The 19,501-nt window shown below is 50.1% G+C and overlaps 1 protein-coding gene across 1 annotated transcript; it reads right to left on the bottom strand.

The window, feature by feature from the left end:
* Positions 1-1,975: 1,975 nt before the first annotated feature.
* Nans (N-acetylneuraminate synthase) lies at positions 1,976-18,395 on the bottom strand. The gene is made up of 6 exons (XM_028882786.2): positions 18,193-18,395; positions 14,268-14,483; positions 7,242-7,341; positions 6,225-6,379; positions 4,374-4,640; positions 1,976-3,095 (listed from the first exon to the last, which is right to left on the bottom strand). Exons 1-6 carry the CDS (start codon positions 18,322-18,324, stop codon positions 2,886-2,888), a joined length of 1,080 nt encoding a protein of 359 aa, XP_028738619.1. The 5' UTR covers positions 18,325-18,395; the 3' UTR covers positions 1,976-2,885.
* Between the last annotated feature and the right edge of the window lie 1,106 nt (positions 18,396-19,501).

Below are 19,501 nucleotides of genomic sequence, written 5' to 3'. Positions count from 1 at the left end.
GTTAATAAAATACGAATACCCCCTTGTAACTGTGTTCTTCATTGGGAGTCAGGTGCATAGCATACAGGCCTGGATAAGACCTCATTCACCCGCCATCCCCTTCACAGATTTCTTGAAATAGTCAGCGGGTCCTAAACTGAACACTTTCCAGTGATGGGGAGCTCACTACTCATGAAGATAGCCAAGTTCTTTTCCTCCTTCATTTTGAAGGGATGGAGGGACCTTAAGTATCACGGTACATGTGGAGGTCAGGGGACAACTGGTGGAGGTCAGTTTTATCCTTCCACCACGTGGGTTCTGGGGATCAAATTCAGGTTATCAGGATGACAGCCATCTACCTGCTGGGCCATCTCAATGGCCCCTACATTTTTCATGGGAGCAACCCAACTCGCGGCCACAAATGCTGTGGGACATGTTAGTGGTCATCCTTTAGCACCAGGGAAGCCTCCTGTGGCCTCTGGCCTTAGAGAATTCAGGGCTCTTTTGCCTACAGCGCCATCTGGTCTGCCCCCAATCCTACGTTGTCAGTGACATTGGCCTTGTGGTAACCCCACACAGGTGTCAGCGGATGGAAGAGTCCGGTGTTGTGAGGACAGCCTGCTCCAGACAGCATGGTGTTTATGGTAGGGCATGATTGTGAGTGGAGGGCCCAGGCCAGGTTCTATCGTGTTCTGATCAGAAATTTTCTAGGGGGTGGGGGGATGAAGGGTGGGGAGGCTGGTGAGATGGTTCAGAGGGTCAAGGTGCTTGCCTCCAAGCCCGACAACCTGAATTCAACCCCCAGGGTCCATGTGGTGGAAGCAGAAAAGCAATCCCTAAAACCTGTCCTCTGACCTCTACAGAGCGCACACCACCCAGACACACACACACACACACAAAATGTAGAGGCTGGAGAGGGGTCTCCGTGGTTAAGAGTGCTGGCTGCTCTCGCAGAGGGACCCGAATTCAGTTTCCACCAAGCACATGGCGGCTCACATCTGTATCCACTCCACGAGACTGAACACTGCCCTCTGGCTCCTGGCAGCACCAGTCACACGTGTGATGCACAGACACACGTGCAGGCAAGATCATACACACAAATGTAGAAAAGAGCAACTGAATCCTTGGCTCACCACTGAGCCCTCCTACCAAACCTTCACCTTCCAGCTTCCGGGCAGCCCCTAAGCCCGCACAGTGCATCCCTCAGCCACTGCTCAATCTACAAGGCTGAACTAGCTGTACCTTCTGGGAGACTTTGCAGGTCAGTGCCCCACTGCTCCACAGTGAAGATCAGCTCAGTGGACCCTGTCTGTGGAAGGTCAGGGGCCAGCACTGCACAGCTCACCGGCAAGTGCTTAGGCGTGTCTGTCTTCCAAACTTCCGAAGTTTTCCAACTGTGAGCAGGCTGGGAATGTGCCTAGATACCAGTCCAGCTCAAACCAGAACACCCCTCACCCCCACCACCCCAGAAGTTATTCTAGGTTCCAAGAGAAGGGAAATCCTAATCCACAAACCTCTCAGGGCTAACTGTGCACTGAGACTTGAATATACACTTTCAAATAGGAATGATACAGCAAATAACATGAGACTGGGCCTGAGAGGCGATGGATGGTTCCGTGGTTAAGAGCTCAAACTGAGGTTGCAGAGAACTCAAGTTTGGGACCCAGCACCCATATCAGGCAGCTCAACTTCTTATGACTCCAGCTCTAGGGGATTCAACACCCATGGACTCTGCGCGCGCATGCGCGCGCACGCACGCACACACACACACACAAGTAAATACAGGTCACATGTGGCGGTGCACACCTTTAATTTCAGCACTCAGGAGGCAGAGGCAAGCAGATCTCAGAGTCTGAGTCCAGTCTGGTCTACATAGCAAGTTCCAGGACAGCCAGGGATATATAGAGAGTGAGATCCTGTCTCAGGAAAAAAATATATTGTTTTTTTTCTTTTTCTTTTCTTTTTTTTTTTTTTAAATAAAATGAAGACAAGAAGATATTTGAAAAGAACAAAATGATTAATCTCAGCATTGATCCAAAGAACAACGTGAAATGTGACAATGAACCTCTATAAAAAGTTCATGAAGCTTGAAGAAGTTGAACAATGGAGTCTTTGTGTCTGGGTTTGTAATCTGTCATATGTGACAAGACACTCTGGTGATTATGGCAGGGATGATTTCTGCATTCCTCCTCACACTTAAGAGGTGCAAGCTCCACACCCCACATGGCACCCCCTTATTCAGACTGTGTTCTTCCCTGCTTCACATCTGCCTCCTACAGCTGTCTCACTGACCGACGGCCCCATGGGTTAGCATGCACCTGCCTCATCTGAGGACAAGCCCTCTGAGAAGAGACTGGCTGCTAGAGCCATGTCCCTAGGCCTCTGGTGGTGACACCGAGCATACCCTGAGGATTTGACAAAGGGAAATCACCTGCTCTCTCCCAACCTTTACTCAGAGACAGGAGTCCAGTCTTGCTTCTGCCCACAGGGCCTCAGACAGTCTAATGCAAAGGGACCACTGTTCAGTACTCTGAGGAACCCAGGCCAAAAGGGGTAGGAGGGAAGTCAGCTGTCTGTGAGGAATCAAGACCTCAGCTTCCTGGAGCTGCTTTGTAGGGTGGGGATATGAAGGATTAAGACAACAACGAGCCACACAGAAAACCTAAAGGAGCTACTTTTGCTCTGGGCCGCCTTCTCTGGCTGGACACCTCAGAGCAGAACGGCCTCATTGGCTCTTCCTTTTCTGAAGGGCTGGACAGAGGAGGCCACTGTGACAAGGAGGCCTGGAGGTCAACACGCCTGCCCCCTGCCCCCAGCACACGGGGCGGTCACAGCAGGGCGGCTGAGAAGCTGGGGGGGGGGGACGGGACGGGGGACGACGACACGACAGGACACGGACACTTTATTTAAGACTTGATTTTCTTGCTGTGACTTTCCACAGAGTCTTCCATGATTGTATCATCCTCTTCAACAGTGACCAGCACCTTCTTGCCCACTAGGTTGAAGATGTCTTCAGGAGGATAGCCTTTGGGCTCCCCCACCTTCACAGTGAGCATGTCCAGGGTCAGGATGGTGCCTTCTGGGATTCTCACTTTGGCCACCACAGACTTGCCCAGCTGTGGACACAGGAAGGTCAGTGTGAGATCCTGGAAGGAAGTCCTGGGACCTTCCCAGCAGGGACGTTACCCACCACCACCATGCCCAGGGCAGCACCTCACAGAAGGAAAGTCACGCCAGGGTCGGGTGACATCACAGACCAAGACAACTAAGGACAGGCTCGGGCTGTGTCGTCAGGTAGACCCTGCTTCAACCCCTGTTGGCCTGCGTGCTGTGTTGGGTGTCCCTGGCACCTTGTCAGAATACTAACAGAGATAGAGCGTGCTGTGATCACTTCTGTCCCCGTCTAGTCACCATCTTACGGGAAAACCGAGGTCAAGAGAAGGCGGGCAGCTTGGCCAAGCTGCCAATAACCACGGTAAGGACCTAAAGGGGGAAACTCCTGAGTCCTGGTCCAGCGTGTGTACAACCCTGTTGCCACTTTGTTCTATTAAACAGGGTTATGGAGGGCTCATGACAAGGGAGGGGACAGACAGGACAGGCAGATGTGGAGACCAAGGGCTGGCTCACACCCATCGTCTCTGCCTCCCCACAAATACTGTGAAGCGGCCTTTGTTACCCTCCAGTTTACACATAAGAGCCTCCGAGTTCTAATTCTGCTTGGAACTTAGCACCAGGTATCATACTGTGGCCCTTGCTGTGTGTCACCCTCCACTTTGAGCACTGCGCGTCACACCCAACCCTGTAACTCCCACTTCATTTGCTGTCACCCTCTTTTACTGCTGACTTCCCCGTACAGGCGCACCCGTAATGGTGGGGGGGGGGGGCAGAGCGCAGCAGGTGGTCTCCCACGGAATAAAAGATGACAACGTTTCTCACGTACACACAGTGTCTGGCCTCTGCCCTGACCCATACAACTGCAGGGGAGGCGTCCTGCACCTAGAACTCCTAGGCCTCCTGGCTCTAAACTCACAAGGGCAGAAAGGTCCAGGCCTCAGGCTCACCATCACTGCCCACCAGCCCCACACAATGCCCCCTTGTACTTAGGACTGCCCAAGCTCTCTTTTTAATGCCTCAGAGTATGCCTACTCCAAGTGACCAGGCTTGGCCATCTTAAGACTTCACTCTGCAGCTCCTAGGGTTCGGATCCCTGAGGTCACAGGCTTCAGAGACTTAGTGGGAAAGCTAATGTGACCAGAGGTGGCTGAAAAGCCTGAATTGCTCTTATGTAACACACTAACACACACACACACACACACACACACACACACACACACACACCACTCCCATAGCCTGACGATGCTCAGAAAGGCTGGGCCCAGTCAGGCAGCACCCACCTTCTCGTTACAGGCCATCTCGCAGGGCAGCAGCTGCTTGGCTGGAGAGCCTAGTGCCCGCTCCACCAGGCGCACAGAGCGTACCAGCTCTGCCAGTTCTCCGGGCTCCAGCGAGGCTGAGTGGTCACTCCCCTTCCAAGTTTTGTCCAGAGTTATGTGACGTTCCAACACCTTGGCCCCCAGAGCCACGGCAGCCACAGATATGGCGATGCCTGTCTCGTGTCCAGAATACCCGACGGGAATGTCGGGAAAGAGTTTCTGGTATTCCTGTAAAATAGAAAAGGGTCTGGTTACCCTTCTAGGGCTTCACACACGTTCTCTTAGTCAGAGAGATCTGAATGGCACCCCATTTCGGCCACTCCTGGGCAGAGCAGTCAGGGGTGAGACTGTAAGGCAGGCACCTCTGAGCCCCCGCTTTGTGGGAAGAATAAAAGTGCCCGTTGAGGGTTGCTGGGAACAGGGAGGTCATCAGAGAGCGGGGAGCCTCAACTGAGACAATGCCTCCAGAAGATCTGGCTGGAGGGCATTTTCTTACTTAGTGATCATTGGAGGAGGGCCCAGCTCACTGTGGGTGGTGCCATCTCTGGGCTGGTGGTCCTGGGTCCTATAAGGAAGCAGACTGAGCAAGCTATGGGGAGTAAAGCCACTAAGCAGCGCCCCTCCATGGCCTCTGCATCAGCTCCTGCCTCCAGGTTCCTGCCCTGTTTGAGTTCCTGTCCTGACTGCTTTTGATGATGAGCTGTTACGTGGAACTGTGAGTGAAATCAACCCTTTGCTCCCCAAGTTATTTGGTCATGGTGTTTTGCTGCAGCAATAGACACCCTAACTAAGACACCCACCATAGTGTAAAAGTTACTGCTGGCATTGAGAATGCCTTCTGTGGTCATCAAGACAGCTCAGAGGGTGAAGGCAAGCACCTGCCTGTGGTGATATTGTGTCCCCCAATATATTGTGCACCCTAATAAACTTATCTGGGGTCAGAGAATAGAACAGCCACTAGATACAGAGGCCAGAAAATGGTGGCACTCACGCCTTTAGCCCCAGCACCCAGAGGCAGAGGCGGGCAGTAATGAGTTCAAGACTAGCCTGGTCTACAGAGTGAGTTCCAGGACAACCAGGGTTGCACAGAGAAACCCTGTCTCAAAAAAAGACACCCCCCCCCCAAAAAAAAAGATAGAGAATACAGGACACTAGGCCAAAGAATTCTGCTGTGACTGGGTGGGCTGACAAAGCCACTCTCCATGCAGCGACGTCCAGAATGGAGGACGTGGTAGGACTTCCAGTGAGCAGAAAATCAGAGAGAGAGAGAGCACCTGGAGTCCAAGACACTAAACTATAAACTATTAGTTATATTAATCTATGGAGGCCTTTACTCCCAGCACTTGGGAGGCAGAAGCAGGCAAATCTCTTTGAGTTTGAGGCCAGCCTGGGCTACAGAGGGAGTTATAGGCCAGACAGATCAGTGAGACCTTGCTTTAAAAAAAAAAAAATGACTAAAAAGTATACGAAGACAAATCACGAGGCATGCATGCACACACACACACACACACACACACACACACACACACACACACGAAACTAAAATTGGTGTTATATGTTTTAATATACTGTCCCCTTCTTTGGAATGCTGTATTTCTCTGGCTGCCTGGGTCTACTTTAATTCTGCCACACTAAGAAGACAGGGCCTGTAAATTTGTACAAAGCGTGCCACGGTTGGTTACAATTTTGGTTATAACGAAGGGTAGGGCTGGGGCATGGTTGGCATGCCGTGGCCCTGGGTTCAATCCCCAGCACCGCAAATGAACAGACACCAGGGAAATCGGGTCGGTAAGACCATCACTCCGCGCTCACCGAGATGACGCGCAGGTTGGCATCCTCCGGCTGTAGCGGGTAGGCGCTGGTGCACTGCAGGAAGCAGAAGTTGGGGTTGAGGGGTTTCACGAGCCGATAGACCTGCTTCATGGTGTCCATCGACTGCATCCCACTGGAGATCACCATAGGACGACCTGGAGAAGCAGCACCTTCTTCACAGGGCCCCGACTCCCCCCGACACCTCCTAAGACACCGCGCAGTGACTGATGGGGACCACCACCTCCTCAGCAGCACGCTTCAGCAGAGGGGAGCACACCAGGGGACCCCAGGATCTTGAGGGGAGGAAGAGAGGCGTCTCTGTAGATGGAGAGGCTGCGCAGTGCCGAACAGGCTTCCTCTTAGTCTACAAGTCCTAAAGACTCCAAATTCTGGAACACTCATGGTGGCAAGCATTCTGGGTAAGAGACATACGAGCTGCACAGCACAGCCGAGAGAGGCCAGGAGCTTCCAGCTCTAGTGCCGGCTGGCACAGAACCCTGTCCTCAGGGCTTCTGACTCCTGGCCTATGAAACAAGTACAGAATATCCATCCTGGAGGTAGGACCTGCTGCCACCCCAGGGTTGCGATGAGGGTCAACTGTGATCATTCACTTTTAGGAGGTCCATTTACCAGGTATCAAGTGGAGGCATTAGGGAGGAGATCCCTACAGGGGCCGGCCATGTGGCTCAGTGGTAGAATACTCACATCAGGTGCATAGGACACTGGGTTCAATCCCTAGCACTGACCCAAAATGAAAGAGTAGGTTTCTAAGATGTGTCTCCAAAGCTGGGTGTGGTAGCACCCGGGAGGCAGAGGCAGGCAGATCTCTATAGAGTCTGAAACCAGTCTGGCTACCAGCAAGGTCCAGGCCGGCCATGCTACATGGTGAGACTGTCTCAAAAAAGCAAAACAAAAAGCAAAAACAGACGAGTCTCCATGAACGCTATCATGCTGAGTGGCCACTAGGGGGCAGAAACACAAAGCTTGGACTCCGGTTTGAAGAAAAAAGGCACTTACCTTTCTTGGCTGTCTTCTCCAGATAAGGAAAATTGTTAGTGTCGCCAGATCCAACTTTGAAAAATGGAACATTCAGTTCATGCAGAAACTCAACCGCCATCTACAAAAAAATCAGAGTATCTTTCACCATTGTTCAGAAACACTGCCCTTGGGGTACAGGATACGTACTAGAGGAACCCAGAGCAGGAGACTAGAGAATAGGTCATCATATGTCACCCACCCATCTGTCCAATGCACACCCAGGACTTGCTCTTCATGAGCTGGCCATCCAAGGCTACAAGAATCTGCATGCGGGGAGGGGGGGGGACGGTTCTGGAGAGATGGCTCAGAGGTTAAGAGCACTGGCTGTTCTTCCAGAGGACCTGAGTTCAATTCCCAGCAACCACATGGTGGCTTCCTTCCCCCGGAACTTGTTAACAGATGCAAAAGGGCTGTGTGACCCAGAACCCAGGCAGAGAGAAAGTGACTGGCCCTCAAGGGTCAAAGGACAGAAAGAAGACATTGAATCCTTGCCCAGGGAGCAAATGGAGCAATCTCTGTCCCAGTTTGCCTCACTGGTCATCAGCTGGTCCTTTTGGACCTTGAACTGCGTGTGCTGCCCGCAGGAAAGTCAGCCAGTCACCATTGAGACTCAACACCACGGCGTGACGTTACCCTCAACACTGCAAAGTGGGGTTCATCCGGAAGATTCCAGAAACTGCAAGGTGTCCGGGATAATCTCAGGACTGATGGAGATGGCCAAGCACTTCCCTAGCATGTGTGAGGCCCTGGGTTTGATCCCTAGCACCACACACACACACTACACAGAAAAGTAAAATCTCACATTCTGTTAACTAGCGAGAACTAAGGGTGGATCTCTGTGAGTTGTAGACCAGCTTGGTCTACACAGCAAGTTCCAGGTCAGACAGGATGACATGGTAAGAACCTGTCTCAAAAAGGAAACAAGGGCTGGAGAGCTGGCTCAGTGGTTAAGAGCGCTGGCTGCTCTTACAGAGGACCCGGCACCTGCTTGGGGGTTCACAACCACCTGGAACTCCAGTTCTGGGGGAACCTGATGCCCTCTTCTGGCCTCTGAGGGCACCTGGCATACAAACGGTACACAGACATTTATGCAAGCAAAACATCCATACCACATAAATAAAAATACATTGTGTTTTTAAAAAAATCGAAAAATAAAAGACATCTTTAAATTAACCCACTGTAACAGACCTCCACCCACTTTCCTAGAAGGTTTGGAACCTCTCCAAACACCATGGCTGAGGTCAGTTTAATGTGTCTCGGGACGACTTTATTCTTCGGTACTCAGTTCTCAGTAACACAGGGTGGGAGGTGCTAAGTCAGGGTCTGGGGCTGGAGCTCTGGGTGGAAAGCTTGCCTAGCATATGCAAGACCCTGGGTTCAATGCCCAAAACAATTAGCACCCCACCAAAAAGAAGAGCGCCGAGTCAGCCCGTGCACAAGAATTCGAGGCGTTCTGTAACCTCTCAAGTCCAAAAGACACCATGTCACATGACCCAGGGACTGCTCACCAGGGACACCCCCAGTGTCCCACCATCTCTGCGGCTCTGGCTGCTCTTTCCCTGGGTCCATTTTTTGTTTGTTTGTTCTTTTCTTTTCCCATCCACATTTCCTCTCTTCCCTGCACATGTTACTCTGCTAAACAGCCCTGAGATGGAACTAAATAAATAAATAAATAAATAAATAAATAAATAAATAAATAAATAAAAGAACAAAAATGATCCTTTTTAAACATAATTAATGTTTAGATAATGTTCAACTAGTGGGACGCTGATCCTCTGAGGCATGAGCAGGCAGTGTGGGCTGAGGAGAGGGACCGAGCAATCAGAGCTAAGGAGGCCTAGTGCAGAAAACGAACAAACAAAAACCATTCAAAGATTTACCCACGAGGATTGTGAAATCTGCATGAAATTCTATCATCTTCAAGCTGTTTTTTTTAAATGAGGTGGGGCAGGGGAGTTCCTGCTGGGAGGAAGAGAGCAAGCGCCTCATTTTGCAGCCCACCTGGAGAACCGCTGCCCTCTAGTGGCCATTTTGAAAATTACCACTTTGGCTCATCATCCTGCCACCTCAAGATGCAGCTTCAGGCCCTGCAGCCCTTCAGGACTTGGTCACACGGCACGGTGGATTCTTCCCCGAGGCCTGCTGGCTTCTGACCTGCCCTACTGCGGTTAGACCCTTCCCTGGCTTAAGCCAGACAGCTCACTTCCTCTTTTCAGTTTTCCTTAAAGTAAGTCAATCAATGCATAGCTCCTCAGACGCCTGACTGGGGTTCGGGACATGGAGCAGGCCACCCCCAGGAGACTGGCGTCAAGGAAACTGCCCAGCTATGGCTCCCAGGAAGGAGTGAGGGTCCTGGAGATAAATCTGTCTGATTTCAAACCTACATCTAGCAAACTGGTTTGACTTAGAATTTGTCTCTTTGCTTTTTGAGACATGCTCATATCTTAGGCTGTCCTGGAACTTGCTATTAGCCCATTGTCCTCCAACTTTCTTTTCCCCCTTGAGACAGGGTTTCTCTGTGTAGCTTTGCACCTTTCCTAGAAGTCACTCTGTAGACCAGGCTGGCCTCAAACTCACAAAGATCCGCCTGGCTCTGCCTCCCCGAGTGCTGGGATCAAAGGCGTGTGCCACTACTGCCTGGCTTGACCTCCAACTTTTGATTCTCTTGTCTTAGTCTCCCAAGGACTAGGATTACAGACATGCACCCCCATGCCTGGTTGACTGACTCAGAACCGTTTAAACTTTAGTAAAAGCAGATAGTAAGATATGGTGGTGCGCGCCTTTGATCCCAGTACTCGGAAGGCAGAGGCAGGCGGATCTCTGTGAGTTCAAGACCCTGCCTCAAAAATAAATACACAAATAAAATACAAACAGACAGCAGGTATTCACAGAACCTTTCTGTGTACACACTAAAAGAAACTACTGGTCCAGAAAGGAAGATCAGGACTTCTCTTTCTTGAAAATAACAGCACCATATGTAGCCCAGGCTAGCCTCAAAATTGCCTTCCTCCTACCCCTGCAATGAGTGCTGGGATTCCAGGCACACTCAGCCACATTGGGAAATTGGGACTTCTCTAAAGCCGCTTTGGCTGGGATCATGCAGGAGAGAAAAAAGAAGCCCGTGATGATGAGCTGGGGAGAGCAGCGGTGAGTGACTGCTGGGGAGCTGAGAACAAAAATTCCTTAAAGAAAAGGTGTGTCTGGCTATAAACAACAACAAAACAAACAAACAAAAAGCCTGGGAGGAGCTTCTATGTCTGCGGAGACTGATGAACCAGCTGGAATTTCAGTGCTGTGGACAGATAGGAATTTTTAGGTTCAGAGACTAATTACTTTATACCTTGGACTAGTTTTAGCCTTGCCTTGGAACAGCCATGCCTACCCCACTGTATATCTGAACTAATACACCTCATGGTAATAAATAAAAACCTCAGCCAGGCAGTGGTGGCGCACACCTTTAGTCCCAGCACTCGGGAGGCAGAGGCAGGTGGATCTCTGTGAGTTCGAGGCCAGCCTGGGCTACAGATCGAGTTCCAGCACAGCAAGGGCTACAGAGAAAAACCCTGTCTTGAAAAACCAAAAATAAGTGAGTAAGTAAACACGTCTTAGAAGCTCTTGACTTAGCAGAACAGTAGAGTCTGACAATCCAAGACCTAAACGTCATCAGAGAGCATCTTGGGCCTACAGAACAGCTCCCCCATCTCAGTATGCCTGCCTCTCTGGGGTATGCATCAATACATTTTAAAGTTGCTTTGATTTATGACTGTCTTTGTTCTGTAAAATTCTAAAAACCCTGGGAAACGGCTTCCATGTTGGAACATGGAATTGGGGTAACCTAAATCTGTGTTTTCAGGTCCTGATCATCCAGAATGGGTCCAGAATAAACTGTCTCTTGTTCCACTTAAGATGAGAGCTACGATTTTTATGTACACAGCGCACAGAACCAAAAAGCACAGGCCAGCCCTGTCGCAGGCAGCAGGCAGCCGGGGGAAGGAGGTGGAGAAGACAGAGGGCATGGCCGGGCATGGACGGAAGGTGGCTCTGTGGTGACCACAGCTCTGTGGTGACCGTCACTGAGCAGGTGCCCTTCAGGGGCCCCAGGCTCATGGCTTCTGCTTGCTGCCTCAACACTAAGCTGTCTTTGGCTGAAATCCACCTCTGCTCCCTCCTGAGAGGTGTCCTGGGAACTTTTTCAATCTCCATAAAATTCTGCCACACCTTCCTTAACCTTTCCTGAGCACACAGAGAACACCCGGGAACAGCGTGCAGAGCAGAGAAAGGCGGCCCTCGGGAAATGCTGGCTGTCGGGACAAAGTCAGGAAGGTGAACACCAGGAGCCACCTGCTTCGGAAATGGGGGGGGGACACAGAAGGACAGAGAGAACCCAATCAAGCCAGCTCTGAGGAGCCTGGGCAGGAAATGCTAGCTTGGCAAAGAAAGATTTACTCTTTGTAAAGACTTTATGGACCCATTTCCCCTCGCTGCCCTCTCTCCTCCCTACCTGTGCCCGGCCCAGCCATGAGACCAGCTGCAAACAAACGCCAGAGGAACCGCCTTCCCACACCGGCAGCAGGAGACCCAGCAGGCTCCAGCAGGGAAAAGAAGTAACTGCCTGCCTGCGCTTCCGCTCTGTAGGCTGTGTTGCCCAAGGCTGACCGCCAAGCGCTGAGACTCTTAGTCGGTTTACTTTTTATTGTTTTGTTTTTCTTTTTTTGGTTTTCCGAGACAGGGTTTCTCTGTGTAGCTTTGCGCCTTTCCTGGATCTCACTTGGTAGCCCAGGCTGGCCTCGAACTCACAGAGATCCGCCTGCCTCTGCCTCCCGAGTGCTGGGATTAAAGGCGTGCGCCACTGCCCGGCCTACTTTTTATTGTTTGCTTTTGGGGTTTTTGTTGTTTCTATGACGGAAGGAGAAAACAACAGGACCTCACGTTGTATGTAGCTCTGACTGTCTGAAACCCACTATACAGTGCAGTCTGGTTTTGAACTCACAACCATCTTCCTGCCTACACTGACCGGTGCTGGAATGAAAGGCACAAGCCACCATATGGGGCTTCCTGCCTTTGACAAGGTCCAATGCTTACAATTACAAACATATTCAGAAGTCTGGAAGACTAACAAAGACAGAGGTATGTTTTATGAACCAGGTGTGGAAGGGCACACCTTCAACGCCAACATCCGGAGGTAGAGGCAGGTGCAGGAAGCTTCTGTGAGTTCCAGGTCAGCCTCATTTACACAGAGGGTTCCACTAGGGTTACATAGTAAGAGGTAGTGAGAGACAGAGAGACAGACAGAGCGTGTGTGTGTGTGTGTGTGTGTGTGTGTGTGTGTGTGTGTGTGTGTGTATACTCGCGCGCACGCTGAGGCTGGCCTGAACTAATTCTCCTACCTCCAACCCCCAAATACTAGAGTTACAAGTAGGCACCACCAAGCCTGGTTCAGCATCATTTATCAGTATAAAAAAGCTAAAAGTAATAGTCAGGCGGTGGTGGCGCATGCTTTAATCCCAGCACTCGGAAGGTAGGGGCAGATGGATCTCTGAGTTTGAGGCCAGCCTGGGCTACAAAGTGAGTTCCAGGGTTGTTACACAGAAAAACCCTGTCTGAAAAAAAAAAACAAAAAAAACCAAAGGGGGAGGGGCCTGTAATCCCAACAGTCAGGATTATTCTGGGGTTGGAGGATCATGAGGCCACCCTGGTCTATATAGTAAGCTCCACAGCAGCCAATGCTCCATACTGGACCCTGTCTCAAAAAACAAAACAACAACAATAACAAATAGCATTCTAGTATATCCTCCAAACAAACACCACACTGCTGTCAGGGCCTTTGTACGGGTGGAACCAGAGCTGTGTTCTCACTAACTGGAAAAAGAGTACAGCAAACCAAAAGGAACACACCGGGAAGTAACCAGCAGCAGCACACACTCCAAGACTCACAGAGGAAACCCACAGAGACAACACACGGGAATCAGAGGCCATTCCCTCTTGCTCCTGCTTACTGAACTGTGGTGGTTGGAAAGGAAATGCCCTCCCTCCTCCTAGGCTCATAGGGAGTGAGTGGCAGTGTTAGGAGGCGTGGCCTTGTTGGAGGAAGTGGGTCTCAGTCTCTTCCTGTGGCTTTTGGATCCCAGATGTACAACTCTCAGCTCCTCTCCACACCGTGTCTGCCTGTGTGTCACCATGCTTCCCACCATGATGACAATGGACTAAACCTCTAGACTGTAAGCCAACCCCAATTAAATGTTTTCCTTTGTAAGAGTTGCCAGGGTCATGATGTCTCCTCCTGGAATAGAAACCCTAAGACATAAACTTTCTGTACCATTGCCTTGTTTCTAAGACCAAAGTTTTTGGCTTTCAGAAAAGAGAGAACAAAGGATCATGAAAGGACAGAAGTCACACCAGACAGTGGTGGCGCACGCTTTTAGTCCCAGCACTCAGGAGGCAGAGGCAGGCGGATCTCTGAGTTCAAGACCAGCCTGGTCTACAGAGTAAGTTCCAGGACATCTAGGGCTAGAGAGAGAGAGAAAGAGATCCTGCCTCAAAAAAGAGAGAGAGAGAGAGAGAGAGAGAGAGAGAGAGAGAGAGAGAGAGAGAGAAAGAGAGAGAGAGAGAGAAATTATAGTGCAAAATGGACCTGAGGCCTAGTACCAGCTGAACTCCTCCAGGATGTCAGCACAGCCAGTCTCTGAGCTACTTTCCTGTGGGTGATGCCAATGGCAGCCCAGGGAGCCAGTCAGAGCCGGCTGTGAGGTTCCCAATCTAAACCACACTGCAATGGAAAAGCCTGGCCCCGCTCAGCTGTCCCACAGTGTGAAGGATGCTGGGGTCCAGCGCGGCTGCTCTGATGCAGAGGCATTGTTTTTAAGTTATGGTACCCTTCTCTGAAAACCCCTCCTCTGGGCCTCCGGCCTGTGGGCTTCCACTTAGGTGGACATAGTTAAGGTGAGCAGAGCTAGAGCTGGCTTTACACCAGCAGCTGCCTGCATCCCAGAGTGGCTGAGAGCTCACCTCGTCCATGCCAGAGGCAGTGAAGAAGATGCCGATCTCCTGCGCGTAGCGCTGCAGCTCCCTGTACTGGGCGTGGCTGAATTCTAGGTGCCGTTTATGCTCCCCATATGTCGACCCCCACGAATGCTTCGAAGTATACGGTCTCTCCAGGGCCTTGCGGTTAAACTTGAACTCCAACTCACTCTTCTGAAACTTAGCGCAGTCAGCCCCACACTCCTGTAACACACAGTAGGACATTTTCAGTGACCTGGAGCAGAAATGCTAAGAGACAATGATATGACATCTTTCTATTGAGACAAAATGGACTGGGGCTGAAGAAATGCTCAGTGGGTAAAGGGAGGTCATGCAGATTTAAGTTAAAGCCACACCACCCATGTAAAGAAGAGCCAGACATGGTAGCATGTGCCTATAGCCCCATTCTGGGGCTTGCTGGCCTGCCAGTCTAGCCAAATCATGAGCAATAAGTTCAGGGAGAAACCTTGTTTCAAAAAATAAGGTGGCGGACAGATAAAATGGTTCATTGAACAAAGGTGCTTGCCATCAAGCCTAACAAACTGAGTTCGATCCCAGGTCCCACACAGTAGAAGGACAGAATTCCTCAAAGCTGTATCCAGACCTCCAAATAAGCACTGTGACAAGTACACACATACATAGTGTTCTTGGAAGAGTGCTCAAGATACACACACACACACACACACACACACACACACACACACACACACCATTAAAGATAAAAAAGAACTGAAGCAGACACACAGCATTGACCTCTGTCCTCTATATGCAAATGATGCTAAAAAATATTTTAAAATAAGTGCATAGTGAGGTAAGGTCTCACTAAATAGCCTAGACTGGCCTGGAAATTGCTATGTAGACCAAGATGCCTCAAACATACAGTGATCCTCCTGCCTCTGCTTCCTGAGTGCTAGGATTAAAAGTGTAGGCCACTACAACAGGCTTACATAAAAGTTCGTTTTAAAAAGAAAAAGAGGACAGTGGCGGTGCATACCTTTAGTCTCATCTCTCAGGAGGCAAATCTCTGAATTTAAGCCTGGTCTACAGAGTGAGTTCCAGGACAGTCAGAGCTACACAGAAAAACTTTGTCCAAAAAAAAGAAAAAAAAAATCTTTAAACCTGGTATAATAGTGTGTGCCTTTGATCCCAAGTAGTCAGGAAGCAGAGTTAGAGGCAGGTGGTGGAACTCTGAATTGGAGGCCAGCCTGGTCTACAAAGCAAGTTCCAGGACTACACAGTTTGATCCTGTCTTAAAAAGAAAAGAAAGAAAGAAAAACAAAAATAAAAAGTCCTTTTAAAAATGTACTTTATTGGGCTGGTGAAATGTCTCAGCAGGTAAATGCTCAGGCCACCAAGCCTGACAACCTGAGTTCAATCCCTGCAACCCACACATGTACGAATGCACTCTAAATATAATAAAACAAACAACAGATTCATCGTGTGAGCAAGAGCAAGTTAGCTTGTACACTACAAACCCTAGGGACTAAATTTACAAATGTGCTTCCTGCTACAAATGGAAGCAAAGTCAAAATGTGGGGATTGTAGAAATTCCCCTGCTTTAAAACACCACAGAAAGAGAAAAACAAGAAATTCGGAGGCCTAGCCAAGTCACCTGCTCAAGACCACTGAACCAGTGAATGTCCTCACTCTAGGCCAGGCCTCTTGCACTACAGCACCTCCCCAAACTTGTCACTATGTCCTCCAGCCCCAGTGCCCTCCAGAACCTGTGAGAGAAAAACCATAACTCTGTTTGCATGGTTTTTATATCTCTAGGTATCTTTACAACCTCATCATACAAGGTGGTCACACCTTGGGAAAACAAGCTGTTCCTCTGAATTAAAAGCAGGAATTTCCCCCTTTAAGAACAAAGGCCGGAGACCTGTGTCTGAAAGCAAAGATTAGAATTTCTAAGTTTTTGAGACAAGGTCTCATTATGTAGCCCTTGCTCTACAGACCAGGCTAGCCTGGAAATCACAGAGATCTGCCTGACTCTGCCTTCCAAGCGCTGGGATCAAAGGGGTGCACCATCACAATTAGCCTTCTTCAAGTTTTCAAAATGAAGCTGACGGCAGACTGTTGTAGAAATTAAAGGAGATGACATTTAAAAGCTCTTAGCTCGGTATCTCAGTGAGAATCTAAAACTTGTTAGTCCTTTTGTGACTCAATGGTACTATATTCACAAGATTAAGGATAAGACAAAGCTGAATTTCAGACGATATGAAGTTAGGTGGTCAGCATTAATAAACATTGGCAGGAGCTACCTCTTTTTTTTTTTTAAATTAACTTACTTACTTCATGTGTGTGATGTTTTGCCTGCATGAATGTCTGTGCACCATGCAAATGTCTGGAGTAAGCAGAGGTAAGAAGAGGGTGTCAGATCCCCCAGAACTGAGGTTAGACACAGCAGTGAGAGGCCAGGTGGGTGTTGGGAATTGAACTCGGGTACTCTGGAAAAGAAGCCAGCACTCTTAACCACTGAGCCATCTTTCCAGCCCCAGGAACTGCTGAGTGTAATGGCCCATGCCTATATCCCAGAACTTGGAAGACTGAGGCAGGAGGATTGCCACAAGTTTGAGCCTAGTCTGATCTACCTAGTAAGTTCCAAGCCAATCTACAATACAGAATGAGAGAGACTCTATCTCCAAAAACAACAACAAAAATCAATCAATTAAAAAAAAAATGATAAACTAGCCGGGCAGTGGTGGCGCACATCTTTAATCCCAGCACTCAGGAGGCAGAGCCAGGTGGATCTCTGTGAGTTCGAGGCCAGCCTGGTCTACAGACCAAGATCCAGGACAGGCTCTACACAGAAAAACCCTGTCTCGAAAAACCAAAATAAATAAATAAGAAGTCACAGGGCAGACTTTATTAAAGTCGAAGGCTAGAGTCACAATGACGGACACTACAGTCTCTCTTCAAAGACTGATTCATAACAGAGAAAGGTTTAAATAAAGTATGGCGCGAACCAAATGGAGGCTTGCCCACGTAATCCCACCACTTGAAAGACAGAAGCAGAAGGACTAAGGGAGAGCCTGGGATACATGGTGAAGGCCCAGGCTAGCCCAGGTTAGAATGAGACCCTGTTTCAAGAAGACTAAAAACAAAACCGTGTGAGTTCTAGGGCTGGGGGCTGCGGGTGGGAGTGTCTGGAAGAAATCCTCCTGGTAGTCCTGACTGAAAAGAGTGGAGACTGACTGTGAGAAGTGGGGGAGCGCATGCTCTCAGGCATCTTAGCGGTAGTAGTGGTCGCCTAAGGAGCTCGGTGCCTATCCTGCTTTCCACTCCCTTCCTCATTTGGTGCTCATTACAACTCCACGAAGTCGGGTTTTCAAATCAGGCAGCCGAGGTGTACAGAGGTTCCCTAGCAGGATCTGCACTCAGAGACCTGCACTTTTCACCGTTTAGTAATTCAAACACTCGGACTGGCGGGTGAAAAAAGAAAAGAAAAGGAAAAAAAAAAAAAAAAAAAAAACAGCCACAGCAACTTCCAACGACTGTAGTTCTTGGAAACCAATGTCAGGAGAGGATCTCCGAGGTGACATATGACAAGCAGGAAGGGGCTGGGTCCCTAAGATCCTGGTCAGGTAGGGAGCGCGCACCGACGGTCCCAGGCAAGGGTAGAAGCTGATCTACCCAGAAAGGGGAAGAAAGAGGTCGGGTCCGCAGGGAGGCGGAGAGGGCGAGCAAGAGCTCCTGGAAGACCGGAGACGGGGAGCCGAGGCAAGTGAGACACGGAGCGCAGAACCAGAGAGCTTTCCCGAGCCTCTCTGTGAACCCTCCCAGGCCCCTCCGTTAACTCGCCCCCTGGACTCCTCCCAAATCCCCCAGGTTAACATTCCCCGAAACCCCTCGGTTAACCTTCCCCGACTCCACCGTTAACCCTCCGCGGACCCTCCCGGGCCCCGCCCCTCACCTTGGCCGTGCGGATCATGCGTTTGGCCACGTCCAGGTCGCCCTGGTGGTTCTGGCCGATCTCCGCGATGATGAAGCACGGGTGCTGCCCACCCACCCAGCGCCCGGGGCACAGCTCCAGCTCCAGCGGCATGATGTCTACCCGCGCCCGCACGCCTTCCGTGGCGTTTCCGCACCCGCCGTGCAAGCCAGCAGGTCCCGGCCCCGCCACGTCAGCCGGCGGCCGCCGCGCAGCCAATCCTCGGGCCCCGTCTCGCTCGACGGCCAATCGGAGCCCGAGAAGAGCTAGCCCCGCCCCGCCAGCTCCGCGAGGCGCGTAGGCCGGATCTCGGGTTTCGGCCACGCCTCCAGGCAAAGGCTCTAAGCTAGATGCCAAGGGCAAGGAGAGAGTGCCCTGGAAAATAGGTGATCGAGAGTTCGAATCCCACGGCTGCTGGTTCTGAGACGGAACAGAAAGACATGGAAATCTTGCGAACTTGAAAAGGAAAAAGAGCATCTCGCCAGAAATACAGGTGACACTTCTAGTCAGCAGCCTAGCAAGAGTTTCTGCGCCGTTAAGAGGGAGAGGGCAGATACCAAATGCCTCATGCGACCCTAGTAGCTCCCGGTTCTGCCTTTTTAGGTTATAACTCCATCCAAGGAGCCACCTCACTTACCACGAGAGAAGGAAAGCAGGGGAAGGGTCCCTAGTAACCTTTTGAGATAGAACCTGAAGGCACCAAAATGGTACTTAATGGCTAGTGCTAAGACAATTATGACTCTCCAGTCTTCTCGAGCATTGTACATTCTTCCCTGAAACAGACACATAAGACGGTGTATAAAAACCATGATCACAAAATAAATAAATAAACAAACAAATAAATAAATAAATAAATAAATAAAAATTAAAAAAACCATGATCACAATAATTGGTGTGGCACTGAAAAACTTTTTTTTAATTTTTATGTATATGAGTGTTTTGCTTGCATGTATGTCTGGGCACCACATGTGTACCCAGCACCCACAGAAGTGAAGAGAGGGAATCAGATCTCCTAGAACTGGAGTACAGATGATTGTGAGCTGTCATGTGGATGCTGGGAACTGAGACTAGGTCCTCAGAGCAGCTAATGTTCTTAATCACTGAGTCGTCCCTAGTGTAGCGCATTTTAAATAGCCATAGCTGTTCCTACTGTATGGGGGGCAGTGGGGTCTGGGAGTTGCACTGATTTGGCCAAAGCCACCTTGAACTCAGACTTAGGGCTCAGACTGCGTCTCCCAGCCCAGGGCTCCTACAGTGCACTCCCTGAATTTCAGACCAAGTCGAGACCCAA

The sequence above is a fragment of the Peromyscus leucopus genome, chromosome 2 (assembly GCF_004664715.2).
Source record: "Peromyscus leucopus breed LL Stock chromosome 2, UCI_PerLeu_2.1, whole genome shotgun sequence".
NCBI classification, from domain to species: Eukaryota; Metazoa; Chordata; class Mammalia; order Rodentia; family Cricetidae; genus Peromyscus; species Peromyscus leucopus.
Note: the sequence above shows the minus strand (reverse complement) of the source record. Positions and strands in the feature narration are given on the sequence as shown.

Excerpts from the sequence above, each read along its gene's own strand:
- Nans (XM_028882786.2), bottom strand. The coding sequence starts at position 18,324 with ATGCCGCTGGAGCTGGAGCTGTGCCCCGGGCGCTGGGTGGGTGGGCAG. Across the intron at positions 14,484-18,192 it reads GCATGATCCGCACGGCCAAG|GAGTGTGGGGCTGACTGCGC; the intron begins GTGAGGGGCGGG and ends TGTGTGTTACAG. Across the intron at positions 7,342-14,267 it reads CTGCCTCTGGCATGGACGAG|ATGGCGGTTGAGTTTCTGCA; the intron begins GTGAGCTCTCAG and ends ATTTTTTTGTAG.